General features: G+C 37.8%; 1 protein-coding gene across 1 annotated transcript in view; it reads left to right on the forward strand.

Annotated features, from left to right (window-relative positions):
- Positions 1-22,209, forward strand: part of FAP (fibroblast activation protein, alpha) — a 78,086-nt gene that overhangs the window by 42,497 nt on the left and 13,380 nt on the right. The window contains exons 12-20 of the mRNA XM_010859022.1: positions 179-264; positions 1,019-1,166; positions 1,265-1,335; positions 3,941-3,994; positions 5,712-5,836; positions 10,676-10,723; positions 16,525-16,623; positions 17,082-17,151; positions 17,893-18,087. Coding sequence (XP_010857324.1) covers positions 179-264; positions 1,019-1,166; positions 1,265-1,335; positions 3,941-3,994; positions 5,712-5,836; positions 10,676-10,723; positions 16,525-16,623; positions 17,082-17,151; positions 17,893-18,087 — 896 coding nt within the window. The remainder of the gene's footprint in view (positions 1-178; positions 265-1,018; positions 1,167-1,264; positions 1,336-3,940; positions 3,995-5,711; positions 5,837-10,675; positions 10,724-16,524; positions 16,624-17,081; positions 17,152-17,892; positions 18,088-22,209) is intronic.

Consider the following 22,209-nt stretch of genomic DNA (forward strand, 5'->3'; position numbering starts at 1 on the left):
GCAAGATGAGTGTCAGCAAATTAGGTGTTTGTAGCTGAAACTACTGGTAGTCTTTTGATTGTTGTTGCTTGGACAATTGTGAAGGGTCTGAATATTTTAACACTGTCATGTGGAAGCACTCATGCTAAGAAATCTAGTTTGGAATAACTTGCGGGAATATCTACTCTGTATGATGTAGAATAGATCTTTCCTCATGGAGCCCCTTCACCATGCTACCATCCTTCCTCCACCCAATGACCAGGATAAAAATGGAAACCAGCAAATGTACAATGAGTCTCTTTTTCTAATGGGAGAGACTACTAGCTAAAATCTGATGTCAGGACATTTACAGGACTTTAATTATCTGTACCTTTCAGGATGCTGAGTTGTAGCTTGCTCTGTTCAGGACACACTAGACCTGTGGCAGAAACTCCTTAGGTTCTTCAGCAATTCCCTACAGGTGGTGAGCATGGGCCCTGGGAAGAGGTCAGAGGTGAACAGTGGGGTTTGGTCTGTTCCCTAAGCTCAAGGAGTACACCTTTCATTGTCTTGTTATTGGTTACATTTTTCTCTCAAGTCCAGAAGTCCCTTTCTGCCATTAAAAGCTGTGACTAGCAGTTTATGATATTTTAATATTTAAAATGTCTTTATTGCATCATCAGTATTAGGTGCTTGATATCAAACAAATCAAGAATTAAAAGAGGCTATCAGCATTCAGAAAAGTCACATTTTGGTCAAATATACCATTTTGAAGTTTGACTTAGTTAAACATCAACATTCATTTGTGAGTTTTTTTTAACTATGTCAAACCACATAACCTCAGAATACAGAAATTCAAACTAAGCAATATAAACCCAAGGATATGTAGTAACAATTAAGCAGCAGTTGGAATGTATAAGTGCCTGTTAGAAGCACGAGAAAAGCTGTCCATTTGAAAGGAAGGAATCCAGGGTGTGAGTGCGGGAAGGAAGGGGAGGCAAGACTTTGTGGTTCCGATACTTGTAACTACACATGGCTTTTAAAAAATCAATCATTTTAGTTTGGTTTGTCTCCTGAACATAACCTCTGTTCATTTCTTTCAGTTCTTTGTTTCAACACCAGTGTTCAGCCATGATACCATTTCATACTACAAAATATTTAGTGACAAGGATGGCTACAAACATATTCACTATATCAGAGACACTGTGGTATGTTCCTTCCAAGATTTATCTCCTGAAAGATCATTCACTTGAGGTTGCTCAAATAACGCTCAGCTTCACACAACATAATGTTTGTCTTTTTATAGGAAAATGCTATTCAAATTACAAGTGGCAAGTGGGAGGCCATAAATATATTCAGAGTAACACAGGATTCACTGTAAGTATTGCATGAAGCTTGATGCACCATTCAGGTTTTAATTGGCACTGATGGATGGATGAAATCTACAGCATCACTGCTTTCAGTTAAGAGCATTTTTGTTACTTATTCTAAAGTGTAGTTCAGACAGCTGTGGTTTCATTAAATTACACATTCTTTAATAATTAGTCAACACAATTTCCTTTTTTGGAAAGAACATTTAGTAGGTGGTAATTTCTCTTCTGATAGTTGGTATATAATTACATTAAAAGTATAAAAGTTTTAAAATAGTAACTGGTCCTAAAGACAAATTTTCCCTCTAGCACTTGAAGCAATAAGCTAGATTCAGAAGTCCATGAGGGCAGCCCCTTGATAAGAAACATTCTTGCAGTGATTCATTGTTGTACATGTTTGAGATTATTATCTGTAATAGCTATTATTGATTAAGTGATTGCTGTGTACCACATAATATAAAGTAGAAATGATAATCCCAGTTTTACAGATGAGAAAGCTGATACTTGGAAATTTAATTAACTTGGGCAAGGCTACATAGTTAGTGGTAGAACTAGGATTTAAACCTAAAATATACTAAATCTAAGATTCTTATTATTAACCTCAACATGGGGCTTCTTTCTTCTAGGTATTTCCTTTTCAGTCCATCCTGTGTACTATCTAAATAGACCATCTTAAAATAAGCATTTTTGATCAAACATTTCTAATCAAGAATGTGTAGGGGTTTTTTTCCCCTTTATTTCTAATAAAGTCCAAATCTAGGGCACTCTCTTGTAACTTCCCTGCCATTAGCTTGAATTCTAAGAGCAAAAGAGGAAGATTAGTCCAGCTTCACTGGATAAAATTTGTTTAGAAACCTGTTGCCAATCCATGGAATTCTTTGAACTGTCAGCAAAGGAGTTTAGCCATTACATGGAGCAGCCATTAAAACTGCCCGTGTAAGATGAGTGACAAGATAAAACCTAATGGGAGATTTCAGGAATAATATATTTAGGAGGTTGGGGAAAACTGAAGGCAGAAGACCCTGGTATGGTCATAATCTAGGCCTGAGGGCACTGAAGCCTGAACTAGAATAGTGGCAATGAAATGCAGACGCTGAGAGAAAACTATGTCTCCATTTTTTTAAATCTTTGGAACATGGGATAGTGCCTGGCACAAAATAGTTAAATGAATGAGAGGAAGGGCAGACAGACAGTGAAGAGAGACAGAGGCTGAAAAGGTAAGTCAGTGGCTGTGAGGGAAAAGGGAAGGGAAAGAGGGAATGTGGACTCTGTTCTAAGTGTTAGAGACAAAGACAATTGAGAAACCTTTGACATAACAAAAAAACTATAGGAGGCAGTTTGGAAAAATCTGAGTAGTTTATTCACAGGTAGTTTGAGATGATGTGGGAAAAGCAAGTATAGTGATGTTTGGAGTCCTATGAAGTCAGTAAGACATTTAGGAGGATGCTGGTTTAGAAGGTAAAGTTAATAGTAGGAATCAGGTGTATCCTGTTGCCTTTTCCTTTTACTGGGGGTTTTCCCAGGTGACTCAGTGGTAAAGAATCCACCTGCCAACGCAGAAGACACAAGTTCTATCCATGGGCTGGAAAATCCCCTGGAAGAGGAAATGGCAACCCACTTCCGAGTTCTCACCTAGAAAATCCCATGGACAGAGAGCCTGGCAGCTACAGTCCATGGGGCCCCAAAGATTCAGACACAATGACCGTGCACACTGGTGCCTTTTACTGGGAATAACAAGGTTGTTGTTTCAGTGAGGATATACAAGTACTTGGGTGAATGAAAAGTTCTGAGAATTAAAAATAAGAAACCAAACCTAAAACTTTTAACATTTTATTGTGCTCTTTCTAAAAATTAAATGTCAGTTATTTTGTTATATTCAGATGAACTCACAGAGGAGAAAATCATGCCCATTAAATTGGATTTCCCACTTTGTTAAGACAGGTTAGAACTGGGACCGAGATACTTAAGTAACAAGCATGCTCTCTTGTGACTTGTTTTGCTTCTGGGTATTTAGCATGCTCCTTTGTGTGGTATCCTTGGGTAGATGAGTTTCCTGATTTATAAAAAAGTGATCTACTGTCAGTGCTTCTGTAAACTAAATTCAAAACATTCAAAAATCATAGACAAAATTAAATAGTATAGCACAAAGAAATCAGTAAACTGTTAATTATGGATTGGAAAGAAGTGATATTAATCAAACATCCTAGCTTAACCAAAAAAGAGTACTCAACATAATTTAATATTTTGCCTATAATTTATAAATATATTTGTGTAAATATATTTTATATATGTATAAGTCAGAGTACATAAAATTCAGAAGTATGAACAGCAACATTTTGTGTACATAAGCGCTAATTAATTGCTTCATTCCATTAAAGTTGGACTATATTGTTTACTATATATGATGATGAGATGGCTGGATGGCATCACTGACTCAATGGATGTGAGTCTGAGTGAACTCCGGGAGTTGGTGATGGACAGGGAGGCCTGGCGTTCTGCGATTCATGGGGTCGCAAAGAGTTGGACACGACTTAGAGACTGAACTAAACTGAACAATTCTATCACCATTTAGCCATCAATAATTATCTGGTAACTTCTGAATGTATTTTCAGGTTTTATTCTAGCAATGAATTTGAAGGCTACCCTGGAAGAAGAAATATCTATAGGTAACTTATGTCAATTCATTCTAATATTTTTATATATTGAAATTTGAATAAAAATCTATCAGAGTCCTCAGAATGTATAAAATATTTTTAAAAAGCTGAAATGTAATAAAATTAATTTATGAATTAAAATATTCAGAGAATGTGTATACTACATCACTATAAAAATATATGCCCTAACATACTAGCTAACCAAATGTTTTCAAAAAGAAAAATTAAGGAATTTTAATGCTGATGTAAACATGGCATTAAACATTTCAACTAAATTTAGAGGTAATTGAGAAAATTCATGTAACCCTCGTTCGTCAAGTTACTACTGTATACCATGCATTGTGTTTATTCCTATAATGCGTGATTTCTTTTAACATGACTTGCTTTGAGACTATTATGATTAGAAGGAATTCATCTCTGTTCATATGGTGATTGGAATAGTGCCCTGAATAGTCCCTTCTGGATATGGAAGTGAAAACAATAGCTTCCATGGGTTGGTGGTCTGCTATAGGCCTTGCACATTTTTATCTGCTTGATACATGTAATTTCATTTAATCACGACAACAACTCTATGCAGTCAGTGATGTTGCTGGGCCAGGATTTATACCTGGGCATTCTGAACTTGACCCCTTATTGCTAACTGCCTACCTAATGTTTTCCAAGATCACACCAAAATATAAATGTGATTACTACTAACTGTAGTGAGAAAATGAATTTTTCCTTCTGCTGCATTCCTCTGTTCTCTTCTGGGTCATAGCTTTTCATATGTTGAGAAAAATCCCCCTCTGAGGATAGCAATGACTGATCACCCTCTACCATGCTCAAGGCAAGTCGGGGCAGCAGTAGAAGGAACACTGCAGTGGCCACAGGTACACTTACCAGCCACATCAGGACTCCACCTCTGGCTGCATCCTGGCGTAAAACCACCTGGTCCTCCCCAAATGAGACTCTGAGGGTTTGGGGTAAGGTCTGGGAGTTGTATGTTAAAGCCAACTACTCAGAGAGTTTCCCCAGAGTGGTAGGTACAGGTTGGCTTGTGTAGGGCCATTTTGAGGGGGCATTTCCAAGAAGAGCTTCCATGAACCCAGATTTCCTGCCAAATAAAATGAAAGGCATGAGATCTACTGAGAACCATGTTTGTTTGGCTTTTTTCCTCCCCTTCTAGATATATGATAAGGACAAGAGATCCCCTTTTTGGTGATACTGTCAAATCTTTATTGTCTGTTTTGCCATGGGAGCACACATTATAGGAGGTATTGAGAAAATTCATGTAATACACATTCATTAAGTTAGTACTGTATACCAGCCATTGTATTTATTCCTATAATGTGTGATTTATTTTAACATGACTTGCTTTGAGCAGATGGGAGAGAGATGGTACATGGGACATGAAAGAACTATGCATTCTCAACCACTTTGTAAAGTAAGAGATTGATAGCTATGAGAAGTGACTACCTCGCTCCCATTTGAGGTGCTAGATATTTCTCCCACCGCCAGAAAACCGCCGAGGGCTTCTCCCTCAACGTCTGTGCCTATTCAGGCAAAGATGGATTGAAGATCAGATAAATCAAAATACTGTGATTCTCCCTTTACTTTAAATGATGTTGGCAACAGAAAAATAGTGAGCTTGATGTTAATATGTAAATCAGTCATTTTGCACAGAGTAGTACATTTTGATAAATACAATCTCAAAATTTCAGCTTTTAGTTTTATTTTCATTTCCCTCCAGAATTAGCATTGGAAGCCATTCTCCAAGCAAGAAGTGCATTACTTGCCATCTAAGGAAAAAAAGGTGCCAATATTACACAGCAAGTTTCAGCGACTATGCCAAGTACTACGCACTCGTCTGCTATGGTAGGTAACGGACCTAACACACGCTCTACCTCCTCTGCCTCTTTCCTTGTTCTTGTCACCATTATCTGATCAATCCTTAGCTACAGGTTATTGAGCACCTGTTATATGTGAGGACCTTATCTGCCTTATCTTATCTAATGCTTACGGGAAAAAATGTAAGGAGGTTAGGAAGGTATTATTATCTCCATTTTTTGCAGTTGAGGAAACAGACCTTTTGTAAAAGGTCCACACTGCTGGTAAGCATCAGAGCCAGATGGGAGTAAGAGTTTCTTGGCTGTAAATCCCAACCTCGTACCCACCATGTACCACAGCACCATGACGTTGTATTGTGAGAGCAATATCATAAAAAGAAGCATCCTCTGATAAAATGGTTCCTGGACTTCAGCCCCATTTGCTTGGAGAAATGACAGTCTCCTATAGCCAGGGAAAGAAATCTGAGCTGTTTGTCTTGGAGGCCAGCAATTCTTTGAACTATAGCTTCCATGGGTATGGAAAATAAGCTTTTGTCACCTAGTATATCCTTTCTGAATTTGAGAAACATGAAAAGTAATTCATTCAAGTATTAAAAAAAAAAAAAGCCCATAAAATATACTAGATGTTTCTTGGTTGTTTAGGTTACATGTCCATTTAACAAATAATTTCTATCCAGATAATTTCTTGGTTGTTTAGGTTACATGTCCATTTAACAAATAATTTCTATCCAGATAATTTTATTTTATGCATAACCTTTCATCTGTATCTTGAACACATAGCAAAGTTGGGTTAGGCAACCAATAAATCATTGAGATATGTTAGGTCCTTGCTAGTCATTATGGGGATTTTGGAAAACTGATCTGAAACGTATCTACCCCTCCATTCTTTGTTCTGACACCCCTTCCCCCACCGCTATTAATCCCTGAGTTTCCCTGAGAGTTCAGGGTGGACAGAAAACAAAAGGGAGTTATTACAAAACATAATGCCTTTCTTATTTCTGGTGTCAACTGCTGATATTCAGGTGGGCAGCTCAGAATATAAACAGAATCTCTGACTGATTTCAATCCCTGCTCAGTGTAGAGGACCCTGAGGTTCCCTTTACTTGCCAAAAGAAAAGTTACCCTGACATGCCACTTCTTCAGTCCAATCACCTGGGCCCAGACCCTCACCCCAGCTCTTTTGACTATGTGAAAATGAGTAAGCATTTTAATTCAAATGCTCCCTTCAAGATGGCACAAGATACCACTTTAATACAACACTTTCACAAAAGGTTTGGTCTGTGGCATCTCTGTAAAGTCAAAAGATTGTTGTTCATGACCATATGTGCTGATTGTGGCTACAGCATTTCAAGGTATACGTTAAATGTCCCTCTCAATTTATGTGCAACATTTTTCATCCCAAGCTACGTATTCGTGCAGCATATATTGAAGCTTACATGCCAGGCACAGGGTATCATTGAAATAACTGTCCTGAATCATCTGGTTGTCTATTTTCTCTCCTGGAGGCAGAATAAACTTTCTTTTCATCTTTATATTCATAAGGCCAAAAAAGAATGGTTAGTGCATGATAGACGTAGAATGTTTGTGGAACGAACTTAGGTAACTAGGGGAGATCAAAACATTGCTGCCTTTTGCAAAGCACACCCCAAGCCTCATTTTTATGCTGATATTTGTTGTTGTTCAGTTGCTAGGTTGTGTCTGTCTCTATGCAACCCATGGACTACAGCAACACCAGGCTCCTCTGTCCATGGGTTTTCCCGGACAAGAATACTAGAGTGGGTTGCCAATTCCTTCTCCAGGGGATCTTCCCGACCCAGGGATCAAACCTGCATCTCCTGCATTGACAGAGAGATTCTTTACTTCTGAGCCACTAGGGAAGCCCTTTATGCTGATATATTTACTGATAAAGACATCAGTGACCCTACTCATACAAACACATTTATAGTTTATGTATTCTGCATTTGTACAGTGCTTTAATGCTTTTTGAAAGCACTATACCACTTCTTAGTGTCTTCCTAAGATCTTCTTGAGCCTAAGTACCCCCTGAAGAGTAAGAAATCAAATACTAATCTCTCATCAAAAGTTGGTGAAAGACTCCTTTCTGGAACTTGAATCGCCTGACTTTTCCACACTCACTCTTCCTCGGCAGTATGGTAATTTCCCATTTAGCAAAAAATATACTGTGTGGGAAGCATCACATCGTCTGGTGTTTTTGAAGCTCCAGTAAAATGAGTCACTGCACCATCATAGGAAAAACCTTGAAATCTTCCCCTTTAGGACTAAGAGTAAAGCTTCATTATGTAACTTCAAACTCTCTGAGAGAGATGGTGAGTAAATCCCAGATAATAGGACTGAAGTAGGTAAAATCATATTGATGATGCTAATGGAACAAAAGCAGGGCAAAGAATACTCTGCCACTAGGGCCACACCTTCAGGCCACTTGTGTCAAGGGCAGTCGGTCATTAGTTTGTCTCATAGTTTGGACAAAAGATATATGCTAGTTATCCCTACTGGAACTGCACACCTATGAACATCCCATAAGGTGGGTGCTGTTTGACTAAAGTTTAGAAATTCAGATTCATGTCTCATTTTCTTCAGTTTAGTTCAGTTCAGTTGTTCAGTCGTGTCTGACTCCTTGTGACCCCATGAATCGCAGCACACCAGGCCTCCCTGTCCATCGCCATCTCCTGGAGTTCACTCAAACTCACGTCCATCGAGTCAGTGATGCCATCCAGCCATCTCATCCTCTGTTGTCCCCTTCTCCTCCTGCCCCCAATCCCTCCCAGCACCAGAGTCTTTTCCAATGAGTCAACTCTTTGCATGAGGTGGCCAAAGTATTGGAGTTTCAGCTTTAGCATCATTCCTTCCAAAGAACACCTAGGGCTGATCTCCTTTAGAATGAACTGGTTGGATCTCCTCGCAGTCCAAGGGACTCTCAAGAGTCTTCTCCAACACACAGTTCAAAAGCATCAATTCTTCGGTGCTCAGCCTTCTTCACAGTCCAACTCTCACATCCATACATGACCTTACATGCTAACAAAAATTACAATGTGTATTTGTACATTTTAATAATGTTGAAGAAAATCTAATCAAAATGAAAATCTCTGAAATTAAATTCTATAAAATTGAGACTCCACACAGTAAGTATTGCTGGTTTTTGAGGGAGCCTAATAAATGATATCCTTTCTCCTCGCTCTCAGGTCAGATTGAGGAGTCAGGCAGGAAATCAAAATATAAAGGTTAACTGGAAAGGTTAACTGCCTATAAAGGTTAATTGGAAAATGGGACTAAGACCCCAGAATCACAATTACTCATACAAATGTGGGTGTAACCAGACAGCCTCTGGCTTCGCCCGTGGGGCCTGCCACTTTTAACACTTATAGCACACTGAGAAGCAAGTCAAAAGCATCTTCTCTGTAGGCCAAAAGATGTCAGGTGCAAGGCAGAAGAAGGAACTACTCACATCCAGGGTTTCTAATAACTTTACAAACATATTTCTAGGTATTATTTATTCTATAGTTCAAGTAATAGTTTTTTTTAAAAATATTTACAGATATTGTTAAAATGACCAATTTTTGGACTTCCCTGGCAGTCCAGTGACTGGGACTCCATGCTTCCGCTGCACTGCAGGAGAGAAAAAATTAGATCCCTGGTTGGGGAATTAAGATCAAAAAAAAGAAAAGAAAGGGGGCCAATTTCTGCACAGAGAACCTGAATTCCATGTCAAAATATATGGTGGACACTGGTTTGCCACTCAGACCTCCTACCTTCAGGACTGAGTCGTCATTTCTCCAGCTGCTGAAAGAGCTGGTGGCTAAAAGCTTACAGCTGGGCCCGCTGCACCCAAGCCAGAGATCACTCGTCTCTCAGGCCAAAACCAAGAATCACTCCATTCTGGGAGATAAAAGGCAAACTAGTTGGCTCCATTCAAGACAGCGCCGAAGGCCAGCCAGCTCCAGAGCTCCCAGTGAGGTTGGCTGAGGTCTCTGTTGTGACTGCATCCCGCCCCACTTTCCCTCAGTACCCCCCCTTTTTTTCTCTTCCCCCACAGCTGGGATCCTAATACAGCACCCCAGACGAACTTTTGGTGCACAAAACAGACCTCCTTCTAGGTCTGTTTCGTAGGGAATGTGTCCTGTCACAGCATTTTGAACAGGAAATATTTTCTGTATAAATTAATTTCTGCCTATAGCAATTAAGGGGGCTTTCCTAGAGAATCAGCTGGTAAAGAATCTGCCTGAAATGCAGGAGACCCGGGTTCGATCCCTGGGTCAGGAAGATCCCCTGGAGAAGGAAATGGCAACCCACTCCAGTACTCTTGCCATGGAGAATTCCACGGACGGAGAAGCTGGACAGGCTGCAGTCCATGGAATTGCAAAGAGTCGGACACAACTGTGCGACTAATTTCATAGCAATTAAGTGAAAGCAAAAAAAAGTTGCTGAGCTCAACCTACCAAAATAAACTGAACATTGAACCAGGAAGCAAAATTGAAAATATAATCTGAGTATTGGTGAAGTTAAAGACACAGCTAAAACTGGCCCATACAGCATATCTTCCCAGAAGGCCATTTATCACTGCCGCTTCCCATTTGTGTAATTAGATACTGACTATTTAGGATCACTCTTGGAAATATATACAAGCAACTATTCTCCTATGACTGTTCTTTGACTGGGCTCTGGTCTCATGTATTGTTTGAATGTAACTTAAAAGGGAATGTTTACTTCTTTATGGGAGAAAAAAAAATAGTTGCATAATTAAAAGAGGTAATTGAGCTTGACAGCAATCATAAATACAACCAGCAATTCTTACTGAAAGCTAAATGTTATTTGAAAACTAAGCCATGCTTTTGTTTCATCCTCTGCACAGGCCCAGGCCTCCCCATTTCCACCCTTCATGATGGCCGCACCGACCAAGGTACTGTCTCCTACATGCTGTGGTCTTAAGAAATCCTGGACTCTTGTGACACTAGAGAAAGCAAGACAGCTTCCCCACACCAGCAAGGGGAACAGTGACATATAGCTTATTGCATAGCTTTTGATTATATTGATCAACCTATTCTTTGTCAAACCTGATCAGATGAAAGTTAATTATTATTTGCAGTAAGAACCTGGCATAAAGCAGATGAGTTATGTAAGACGAATTAATCCTGTCTTCGCCAATCACCCTTATAAAAACACAGAAGCTTAAAATTGGAAGGAAACTGAAGATTTTTAGTACACTCTCCCTCCCAAATAAGAAGGCCTGTTTTTTGTTTTTTTTTTTAACATCCCGAACTGGAGATGAGTTCCGGATATAACTCCAGTTCGAAGCAGAGGGTGACTATCATGCTAGCTTTTTTGTTTTAACAGCTACATCACACTGTTGCCACGTATGAGAGCCCTGAAATTTGGAGGCTCTTTCCATTTGCAGCTGCTATCAAGGCAGATCTCCTCCATCCTGTATTCGTGATATTGGTTCAAAAATAGTTCACAGCTCAAAGATGACCATTTTTACTCTCGACGGAGATATACAAGTGTATAATTGCCCTGAGACTCTTCCTGCGGTTCTCTGTTACCTTTTGATTTACTATGAGACATTGTGGGGTTGAAGTTGATGGAATCTAAGGGCAAAAAGGGACTTCAGCACTTAAGCCTGTGATTGTCCTTGGACAGCTTTGGTGACAAGTCAGGAGACTGACTGCTTTGGAATTAGTTTGGCTGCCAGCTCAATGGCCTATGCACAGGTGAAAATAAGGCAATGAGGAAAATCAGAGTCCATTCAGGAGCTCAGGACAGGACAAGCATTGAAATAATGAAACTGTGAATTTAGTTTCGTTTTGAAGTTTTGGGGGTTTTGTTGTTTTTTTTAACCTTGTGTCTAATAATGAAATACTTTAAAGAATAACAGATTGTATTTCTGAGTTTGGCTCATTTCAACCTTCAGTGAGAGAAATTTTAAAGCAAGACTAGTTTCAAATTTCTAAGTCTTTGTTTTAATGGAAATCACCATAAATGTGTAATTCTCATTTGTTCTCAAAAGAGAACACAATCTCTGATTTGCATAAAATAATCTTGATAACTTTTAGCCATTTGAATCCGGGGAAAATAATTGCATGACTGCAAAGTAAAGGTCAGCTTCTCTTTTTTAATGAATTTCCACTTTCTTACTATTCTTCTCATATTTCTGCTAGATACCAATTTTTGTACTGATTACAAAACTTTATCACCTCATTCAGTACTTACAAAATAGGTACAATGTTCATGTGTCTATATATGTTATATGTATTTACATGTTTTTAACTCTCAAAACCAATGAAAATTCTTTTATAGTGCAGTTCTGCAAACTTGCCCCATGATGAAATTCTCCAGAGAGGTTTATTATAAATATAGGTTCTCAGGCCCGCCTCCAAAATTCCAGTTTAATAAGTCTTATATTGGGCTAGGGAATCTGTATTTTTAATCAATTACCAGATAAGTTTTAGAGTAGCTTTTCAGAGCAGATTCTGTGTCTTCTATTTATTTGTAGTTTCTCTTTGCATTTGGTGCCAAAATTTTTCATTCAATACAGATTTATTAAGCACCTATTAAACCAGGCACTTTGCTAGAAAATACATCCTAAAAGTGAACAGATATTGCATTAGAGATGGTCCTGTTCTCAGGAGATTACAGGTCAGTGGGGAATGCAAAAGTGTGAACAGACAGTTACAACACAGTGGGATTAAAGTATTAAGATAGGGAAAGTAGAGATTCAAGAGAGCATATTAGCAGGGCTCCTCCTCTGGAATAGGGGGTTAAGAAATGTTTCCTAATGATGACTACGTCAATCTTAAGACTCATAAATACAAGGGAGAGGTTGATGCTGTTTGGATGTCTAACTTGGTCAAATGGATTCACAATGATGCTTTTTCTTGAAATACGGGACCCACAATGGAGATAACGTTTTTGGAGAGGTGATGAATTTTGTTTTGAATATTGAGTTTGAGGTGCTGATGACACGTATCCAAAAGGAGCTGTCCTGGAGTGACATACTTTTGGATCTGGATGTTGGAGGATTAGTTTGAGTTGAAGATAACTATCGGAAAGTTATTCATTTATGGAATACCTGGTTACTTTGTGGAAATGGATAAGAGAGCAGAGTGGGGAAAGTGAGGGTGGGCAAGGGTAGTAAAGAATGAGCCTAGAGTAAAATTGTGCAGAACACCAACATGAGAAATGGAAAGAGAAAATGAACCTATAAAGGAGACTGAGGGCAGAGAGAAGGAGAAGGACACCCTTGAGAGTATGGACTCATGGCATGCAGGGGAGAAGAGGATCTCAAGAAAAGGGAGTGCTCGACTGTGTCAAGCACTTCAGAGTGAAACAAGACTTGCCCTAAATCAATGAGCTTAACAAAGTAATGATGAGCATTAGCTTAGTCAGAACAGTTTCAGTGGAGCAGTGGAGGTAGAAGCAAGATTGAAGTAAATTTAGGTTTGCATAGGACGTAAGTAAGTAAAAAGAGACTATTTTCAATAGGTCTGACTGATGAGTGGAGGAAAGAGGTGAATAATCCTGGAAGAGATCGATAGAGGTTTAAATTAGCTTTTGAAAGCTGATAAACATTTGAGAATGGTTGAATGCTGATGGAAGAAATGTGGAGACCATGGTTGAAGACATAAAGGAGTGGATGTCCCTCCACTCTGGGTAAAGTGGAGTCCAGAGACAGGTGAGGAAATTAATCTCTGGCCTTGTGATGAGAGACAGTGAGGAAATTTCTGATGTAATTCTATGAAAGTTTGCAGAAAATAGGGCTTTCCTGATAGTTGAGTTGGTAAAGAATCCACCTGCCACAGTTTGTAGAAAACAGTGCAATGGCTATATTTTCTCTGCAAAGTGAAGTAAAGTCATTGGACAATAACAGATAGCACTTGACCCAGATGCTAAAAAAACATAGAAGAGTTGACACTTGACATGGAGGACCCATTTGAGGCTTAGGAACTTCAGACACAGCAGATTTTCATTAAAATTGCTCAGCTGATTGAATAGCCTTATTTATCAGGTTTCCTGAAGATTCTTCACATAATTTAATCAATGAATAATATATCATAGTTAACATGATTTTAACAAATAAATCAGATGTGATCTATCATTCTTACACCTTGATTTCATCATAATGAAGAGTCTCCAAATATACGGAGAACACAACCACATATCATGTACTTGGTACTGAGCATGCTGGGCATCGAGTATACAATGATGAGTAAAAGAAGGTAAAAGATATAGTCTGGGCTGTATCAATCCTTGCCATATTATATACTTCCAAGGCAAAGCCACATAGAGAAGTCCAATTGCAACTCCTCCCTCTCTTCACAGCCCTATGAAATTCTATTTTGCTCCATGAGGTAGGAAAATTGCTCATCCACTATCCATAAAGATGCAACTCTGGACTGTAGAAGCATTAATAATCTTTTCTATTCAACTTGTCATTTCAGTAAGTCCTTAACTGGAAACAGACTAGAGAAGGAATCAAGGTCAACCCAATCAGGCAACATCCGTGGATTGTCTCAGACTTCCAGCATCTGTTGGCAAAATGATAAACATGGTCTAAGTAAATATTACAGCCACTCTGTGTGCTTATTCCACATAGATTCCCTTTATCCTTGACAGTTCCACAATCAGAACCCGCACACAGAGAATGAAGGACTGGCTCCATTGTACTTAAGAACTGAGTATTCATTTAACTCATTTTTTTAGTTTTGAGTTTTTAATTGAAATATAGTTCATCTATAATGCTGTGTTAGTTTCAGGTGAATAGCAAAGTGATTCAGTTATGTATGCAAGCTAAGTCACTTCCGTTGTGCCCAGCTCTTTTCGACCTCGTGGATTGTAGCCTGCCAGGTTCCTCTGTGCATGGGATTCTCCAGGCAAGAGTACTGGAATGGGTTGCCTTTTTCTCCTCCCAACCCAAGGATCAAACCCACACCTTTTACATCTCCTGCATTGGCAGGAGCATTCTTTACCCCTAGCACCACCTGGAAAGTCCTTAAAGTGAAAGTGAAATTCGCTCAGTTCTGTCTGAGTCTTTGTGACCCCAAGGACTGTAGCCTGCCAGGGTTCTCTGTTCATGGAATTTTCCAGGCAAGAATACAGGAGTAGGGGCCCATTCCCTTCTCCAGGGATCTTCCCGACCCAGGGATCAAATTTAGGTCTCCTGCATTGCAGGCAGATTCTTTACCTTCTGAGTCACCAGGGAAGTCCATATATATATATATATATATATATATATATTCTCTTTCATATTCCTTTCCATTATAAGGTGTTACAAGATACTGAATGTATTGATAGTTCCCTGTGCTATACACTAGGTCCTTGTTATTTATCTATTTATACACAGTAGTACATATATGTAAATCCCGGCCTCCTAATTTATCTCTCCCCATCTCCTGCTATTCCCTTTTTTAGTTTTAACTTTTAAATTGCCACAACTATCTCTTTCCTGATGGATTATCCAAAGTTAAAATGAAATGTATTATGTATCTTATACAACTCATACCAAAACATCTATCCTTGTTCTAAGATTAAATGTAACACATTGGAGCAAAATGCCATGAGTACATGAAAACTGAGAGTTAAAAGAGAAGTGGTTTGGCAAACTTAGTGTAGTTACAAGTACTCCCCCAGCTCCCCATCTTTAAGGACCACTTCTTTAAAAAAGCACAAAAACAAGGAGTCCACAGGCCTGCTGTGTCTCAGAAGTCATCCAGACCCTCTTTTTAAAAATAAAGCTACAAACGTCACTTATTATTCAAAAACCTAACTTTTCTCAGGAGATCAATGGATTTGTTCAGTTAAACAGCAGTTTTTTAGGAGATCTTTTCCAGGTTCCCCCTTTGAGAGTTCTCTTTAGGAGTCTTGGGTTGGCTCAGATGGTAAAGAATCTGCCTGCAATGCAGGAGAACCAGGTTCACTCCCTGGGTTGGGAAGATCCCTTGGAGAAGGAAATGTCACCCCACTCTAGTATTCTTGCCTGGAGAATTCCATGGACAGAGGAGCCTGGAGTGCTACAATCCATGGGGTCACAAAGAATCAGACATGACTGAGTGACTAACACTTTATGATGAATGACAAAGATCATAGTGTGTATATATGGTTGTCCTACTAAGATATATAACTACCTTGAAAGAAAGGATTTGAAGGAATTGATTGCACAGTAATTTAATTACAAAAAAAAAAAAAAAGAATATCCTATATTAAGCAAGTACAGCAGGAAGAGTTTAAGAAAGAAACAGATATGAAAAAATCACAGACTTAATATTTGATCTTGTGCACTGAAGATTTAAAAACAAACTTTATAGCTATATACTTAATTGCTTTAAATATGAAGTATCAGCAATATGGATTTTATTTCTACCACTTTTGTTTTAGTGAATATTTTTTTCAAAATGCTACCTACTCAGGGTACTTATTAAAAAAAAGGTTGAACACAGGAAAATGTGGCTGAAAAAGCATTGTTACTTCTGTGATTCTGCTCAAAATGTGTTTTGATGCCATCAGGGTCAGTTTAGGAGACAATGATTGAGGTCTTTTACAAGGTCATCCCTGCTTTAAAGCCTGTATTAAAAATCTGCTTGTCAATATGAAAATCCTTAAGCAATCCATATACCATTTCAGTTTCATGCATAGTAAATTCAAAGACATTTTAAGAAAGAAATTTTTTATAGAACTTCTATTAATTAAAAATGAACTTTTTTTTTTAAGAAATTAAAATCCTGGAAGACAACAAGGAATTGGAAAATGCTTTGAAAAATATTCAGCTGCCCAAAGAAGAAATTAAGAAACTTAAAGTGGATGATATTAGTAAGATCTTTAAAAACTTCTCATGAATAAATATGAAGCTGAGCACTTATCTTGCTTATTAAAAACAAAATTGTAGGGTAAATATTATAGTACAACCCTATAATATTACAGGATCTTAATTTAAAAGTCTTACTGTAGCAGTAAGGTTTTATGAAATATCTTTCATATGTTTGTGAATAAGGTTGATATTTTTTCTATAGCTCCATTTCAACACTGATTTTTTAAAAGTTTATCTAATTTTAATTTTAGAATGCATGCTTCTAGAAAAACAATAGTTCGATATTTCTAATAACTTGTAAATTAGACAAAATACATAATAAAAATCAAGAAAAACATAGTCTTGATTCTTCACAATTTACTAATTATAAGTTGATTTTATATTATATATTATTATTAAAGAAAATAAATAATGCTGAGTATAGTGGAATGAAGATTTTTCTCTGTTTTTGTTTTTCAAGCATTGTGGTACAAGATGATTCTTCCTCCTCAGTTTGACAAATCAAAGAAGTATCCCTTGCTAATTCAAGTGTATGTAATATTTTCTTTGGTTTAAAAACTGTTTATTGAAAGCATGCTGTATTAAATACACATTTGTGAGATAGAATGAACCATTCTCCTCGGTAACAGTTCCTATTGATGCTGTTTTATATATTCCCCAACTAATCAGAGTAAATAAAATATGGCTATTTAAAATAGCTTGAGAAAGTTTTGAGATTTTTAGATGGACTTGCTTGCATTTGCTGTTTTGAATTTCCTTTGTGTGGCAAATTGCCTAATGTGTCAGAATACCTTTGAGATAGAGAAATTGCAGCCAAAAAAATATTGTAAATCATCTTCACATCTTATGTAATTGAGTTAGAAATGAAATAAGGGAATGGAATACATTTTGTGGAATCACACCCCAAATCAGTGCTGACCTACACACAATTTGCTTAAAACACCATGCATTTTTTTTAGTATATCTTATGCCTGCTTTTAGCAAGTGGCAGGTGGCAGAAATGACGAAAAACCCACACATATTCCTTGAAATGCCAACCCTAGATGTATCCGTTTTGGGGAATAGGAGGGGCTGTGTCCCAGAACAACTTCCTTGTAGCAAACCTCTGGGAAAAGCCTGGTCCTCTCTTGATTCTGAGCCAGTTCTAATGCTGCTGTTATTGAAATTTTATCATACAAATGTACTGGGAAATACTAAAGGCAATTCTTGGCCCCGATGGGAAGTTGAGTTTCACAAAAACATCAGAGATTCTCTTTCTTTTTTCCCCTTAGGTATGGTGGTCCCTGCAGTCAGAGTGTAAGGTCTATATTCGCTGTTAGTTGGATATCTTATCTTGCAAGTAAGGAAGGGATAGTCATTGCCTTGGTGGATGGTCGAGGAACAGCTTTCCAAGGTGACAAACTCCTGTATGCAGTGTATCGAAAGCTGGGTGTTTATGAAGTTGAGGACCAGATCACAGCTGTCAGGTGAGCGCCTTCTCATTCAAACAGAAACTGATGTCAGCAAAAGTTATGCAATAACTTCTGGGTTTCTCCATCCTTAATGCCTTAATGCTTTTTGTCTGTTTTCCTAACATCATCTAAAGCTATCATTAATCATCAAGGGATATTTTTACCCAATATGAGAAAAAAATTATTCACGGAAAAGAGTAGAAAAATAATTCGTAGTGAAAGATGATAAATACTCTCTTTCCATGGTTTAGTCATTCTAATAGCCTTTCATTAACATGGCTCACAATTAACAGAAAAATTTGTATAACTCTAGGAATGGTCTGTAGAAAACCGGACATCTGAGTGCTCAAGCCTTGTGGATTCTACCTCATAAATTCAGAAATGGCTCAAGATTTCATCGGCACTATGCACTTACAGATATCAGACATTCATTTGTAATTAAACTATCATATTAGCAAGAAAGTGTTTTCCTACTTTCACTTGACCAAAAAACAATTATTTTATGTAATGGAAATTACATTATGAAAACATTTAGAGGAAATACAGATTTAAAATCTGACTTCTTCCCAATTACATTCTCAACCACAATTTATGGCTCAATCATTTCTTCCTGAAAAAAAAAAGAGTCACCAAAATTGTTCCTAATTTGGAAGCACTGTGCAGGATTCTTCTGGATATTTCTTATAGCTGTCAGGTTTCTGTTATTATGGTATGAGTAGGTGACATTAGAGAATAGTAGCTTGTAAATGCACAAACTAACAGTCTGATTGCACTCTTGGTCATGGATATACGTGCATGCATGACAGCTAAAGGTCAAACAATGCTTCACAGAAAGAGCAATTTAGAAAATTAATTAGTATGTTTCTTTTATCATCCTAATATCACTAATGGTTATTGATTTCTGTGTAGCACACAGAACACAGACTGTATTTAACAAATAGGAGCCAGGCCCAGACAACACTTTTCTGTATTTTTTGTCTCTAATCAAAGCAGAAGAGTTTAGACTCACAAGTGATATTTTTTTTAAAATAGAAAAGTAATCATATGCTTTTAAACTTTCATTCTGTGGACACTAATTACACACACACACACACACACAAAAACCATTCAATTAAAAGCAAAGTCTATTTGGATAAAATCTAACAAATTAATAAGTAAATTATTAAATAAGGTTACACAATCTGTAGGCATTATTCACACTTAACTTCTAGGAGGCTCTGTCTTTCCTACTCACCCAGATTTTTGGCCTTTCCACTGTTTCAACTTTTTTGAGAGATACTTCTGTGTGACAGAGAGTCATAGGAAAGGTAATTCAAAGAAAAATCCCAAGATACAATGTCTCATATAAGACTATGGTATGCCTTACAAATATTAACGCAGCTATCAGCATTATAGACTTAATTCTTTTTTGGCTGTGTGTCACACTTGTTTGTATTAAACCATGCAATAAAACACCAGGGACACGTAATCGTGGGACAATATCAAAGGACAGAGCTGTAAACTGCGGTTTATAATTCAACTTTCCAAAGTTGGTAGAGCTAAAAAGTGATTTGTTTGGTGTTGATTAAAAACAATCATTACCATCATACATCATTATATGTTTGTGCATTTATTTATCACCAAAAATGTGGCATTCAAATTTAAGAGGAATACCTCAAGAAACGGAAGAGATAGAATAGATAACTTCTGAAAGTTTTTCTTTGGATGAATTGAAAATTTAAACCTGATATCCATGCATTGACCTTAACATAAATTGTTATTTCTGTTCAACACATAGAACAGAAAACCACAAATTCTATTGATTTTTCACAATAACATAAATGACGCTTAGAACTGAAATGAAGATTGGACCAGAGGCTGTAACTGTCTACCTTTACCTCCTCTGAGCCATTTTTGGATGGAACCTGAAGAAAGTTTTTGTACTGTAGATCAGACATATGTTCACTCATTGACTCAGCCATTCAAGAGCAGGTGAAGTAGTATATGCAATTACAATACTCTGTATAAAATCATGCAATTTACAATCTCAGCTTTCAGTGCACTTGCAGTTTCTGAAGAGAGAATAAACCACGTGGAGCTTTCTGTATTTGCCTCAGTGAACAGGGGTGTCTGTGTGGCCCATGCAAAGTGCATCTGCAGCAGTGGAGATGCCAACTGGCCTTCACCTTGCTTGAAGCCACTATTCTGCCAAAGTACAAGGGAGGCCTGGAAGCCTGATGTTTTGAGAAGACAAAAGCTAGAGAATAGATTCATAGTGATAATTCTGGAAAGAATTCAATCACATATTTTCCAGAGAAATATTTTAGGAATCAGACCCTGAATGTCTGACCTGAAGACTTGGGATTGTAATCCCTCTATGGTAGCCCTCCAACTCTTGTTGCTGTCTTTCAGTCACTAAACTGTGTCTGATTCTGCAACCCCACCAGGACCGTAGTCCTGGTGGGGTTGCAGTCCCCAGACCGTAGTCCACCAGGCTTCTCTGTCCATGGTCCTCAAATTACCTCTTCCTGCAAAAAAAAAAAAAAAAGAAAGAAAATGAAATTTGTTTCCTTGAATCTCTTAGGAAATGCAATCAGGCTAAATTTTTTACATAGCAAAAAAATCATATGTACATATTTGAAAATACTAGTAAATTCTAGTCAAGGTTGAGAAATAAATTCAACGAAGCAAAGCAGGGGGAAAAAAAGCCCTACAGCTGCACAAATTTTGAATGCCCCAAAGGAAATGCATTTGAGGTCAAAGCTTAAGTAAAACTGAGACCTATGTTCTTCAGTCTCCTTTGCAAGTGGTACACATGCAAAGTGGTACACATTCAGTAGTTACAGGGTCAGATCTGTTCATTTGGGGTAAGTTTGGCACTTTAGACATTCCCACAATTTTGAAACTTTATATAACTTCAGGGATAGTGGTAAGAAAGAATTATATGAGAAACAATATACTGTTATACATGATACCAATAAAAACATTTCCAAAATAGAATAATAATCAATCAATAGGGTTTCAAACTGATCTTTAGCCTAGGGTTATTTTTAAGAGAGAAAATTTGTAATGTCCAGACCAGTCTCCAAAATTAGAAAAACATGCTTTTTCCCTTGTTATTAACATTTGTTGATTTAACTACATTATTGGCAGTATTTCTGATAACCCTCCTGAAAGCTCTTCAGAATTTTGGAGGTAAATTTTATAAAGCTTGGTTGGTCTCAAAGTGCTCAGATTATCTAGCTAACCTTTAACCTAGTCTTGCCACATTAAGTGTTAATGTTTCATTTCCATGTTAACTATTGCGCTATCATTTCCTGTAAATGTCATCCTTTTGGAATAAACCTAGGAAGGGAGCTGTTAAGAATTTCCTGTTCCCATGTATCACCTGTTATTTGCTTTTACCCCAGATGCAAGGCAATATGATTGCTAGCTTCTGGGAGATCATAAAATCATGATTGATTTTATGGCTTCGAACTGGCTTCAAGCACTAGCAGCAAGATTGCTTTGTTTGGTTTTTTGTGTGTGTGTGTTTTTTTTTTGACAAAGAAAGTGAACCTTCTTTTCTTCCATTTGGCTTTTGAAGTTTGTGGGCAAATTGCCAAAATACCACAGTTGACAGCCCGTTTTCTCTACCTACTGTGAACAAGCATCCACACAGGTAGCAACTCTCCGATTGCTACTGCATTTCTCCCCTGAAGACGCCTCAGTGTCCTTCAGAATTAGTGTCGAGTAAGCTGTGACTGACGGGGCTTCTTCCCATCTGTTTGTCCCGGGCATCTGCCCAACTCCTCTGTGCAGCAGAAACGTGCATTTTGAATACATGCAACGAGCAAAATGGTTGCTGTGAAATCCCTTTAAGAAATTCCATTATTCAACTAACGCAAATCACTCCATTCTAGTTCCAGAGAAGAATGAGGAAGGACATTAATGTCACTTAAGGCAACCAAAAACAAAAAAAGTTTTTCTGGTCATGAGTGTCACTTTGTCTCATCCCCTTCTTTTCCTTCACTGTCCCATCCAGGCCTCTGTAATGGCTCATTCACTTTGCTTTTTTCTTCCACTGCTTCTGTTTCTTTGAGAGTTTCTTCTATCAAAACACTCCCTAAATAAATCACAATGGCTCTCGAATACCAGACTTCAGGTAAGCATGGAGTA

The sequence above is a fragment of the Bison bison genome, unplaced genomic scaffold (assembly GCF_000754665.1).
Source record: "Bison bison bison isolate TAMUID 2011002044 unplaced genomic scaffold, Bison_UMD1.0 scf7180017864452, whole genome shotgun sequence".
Taxonomy (NCBI): Eukaryota; Metazoa; Chordata; class Mammalia; order Artiodactyla; family Bovidae; genus Bison; species Bison bison.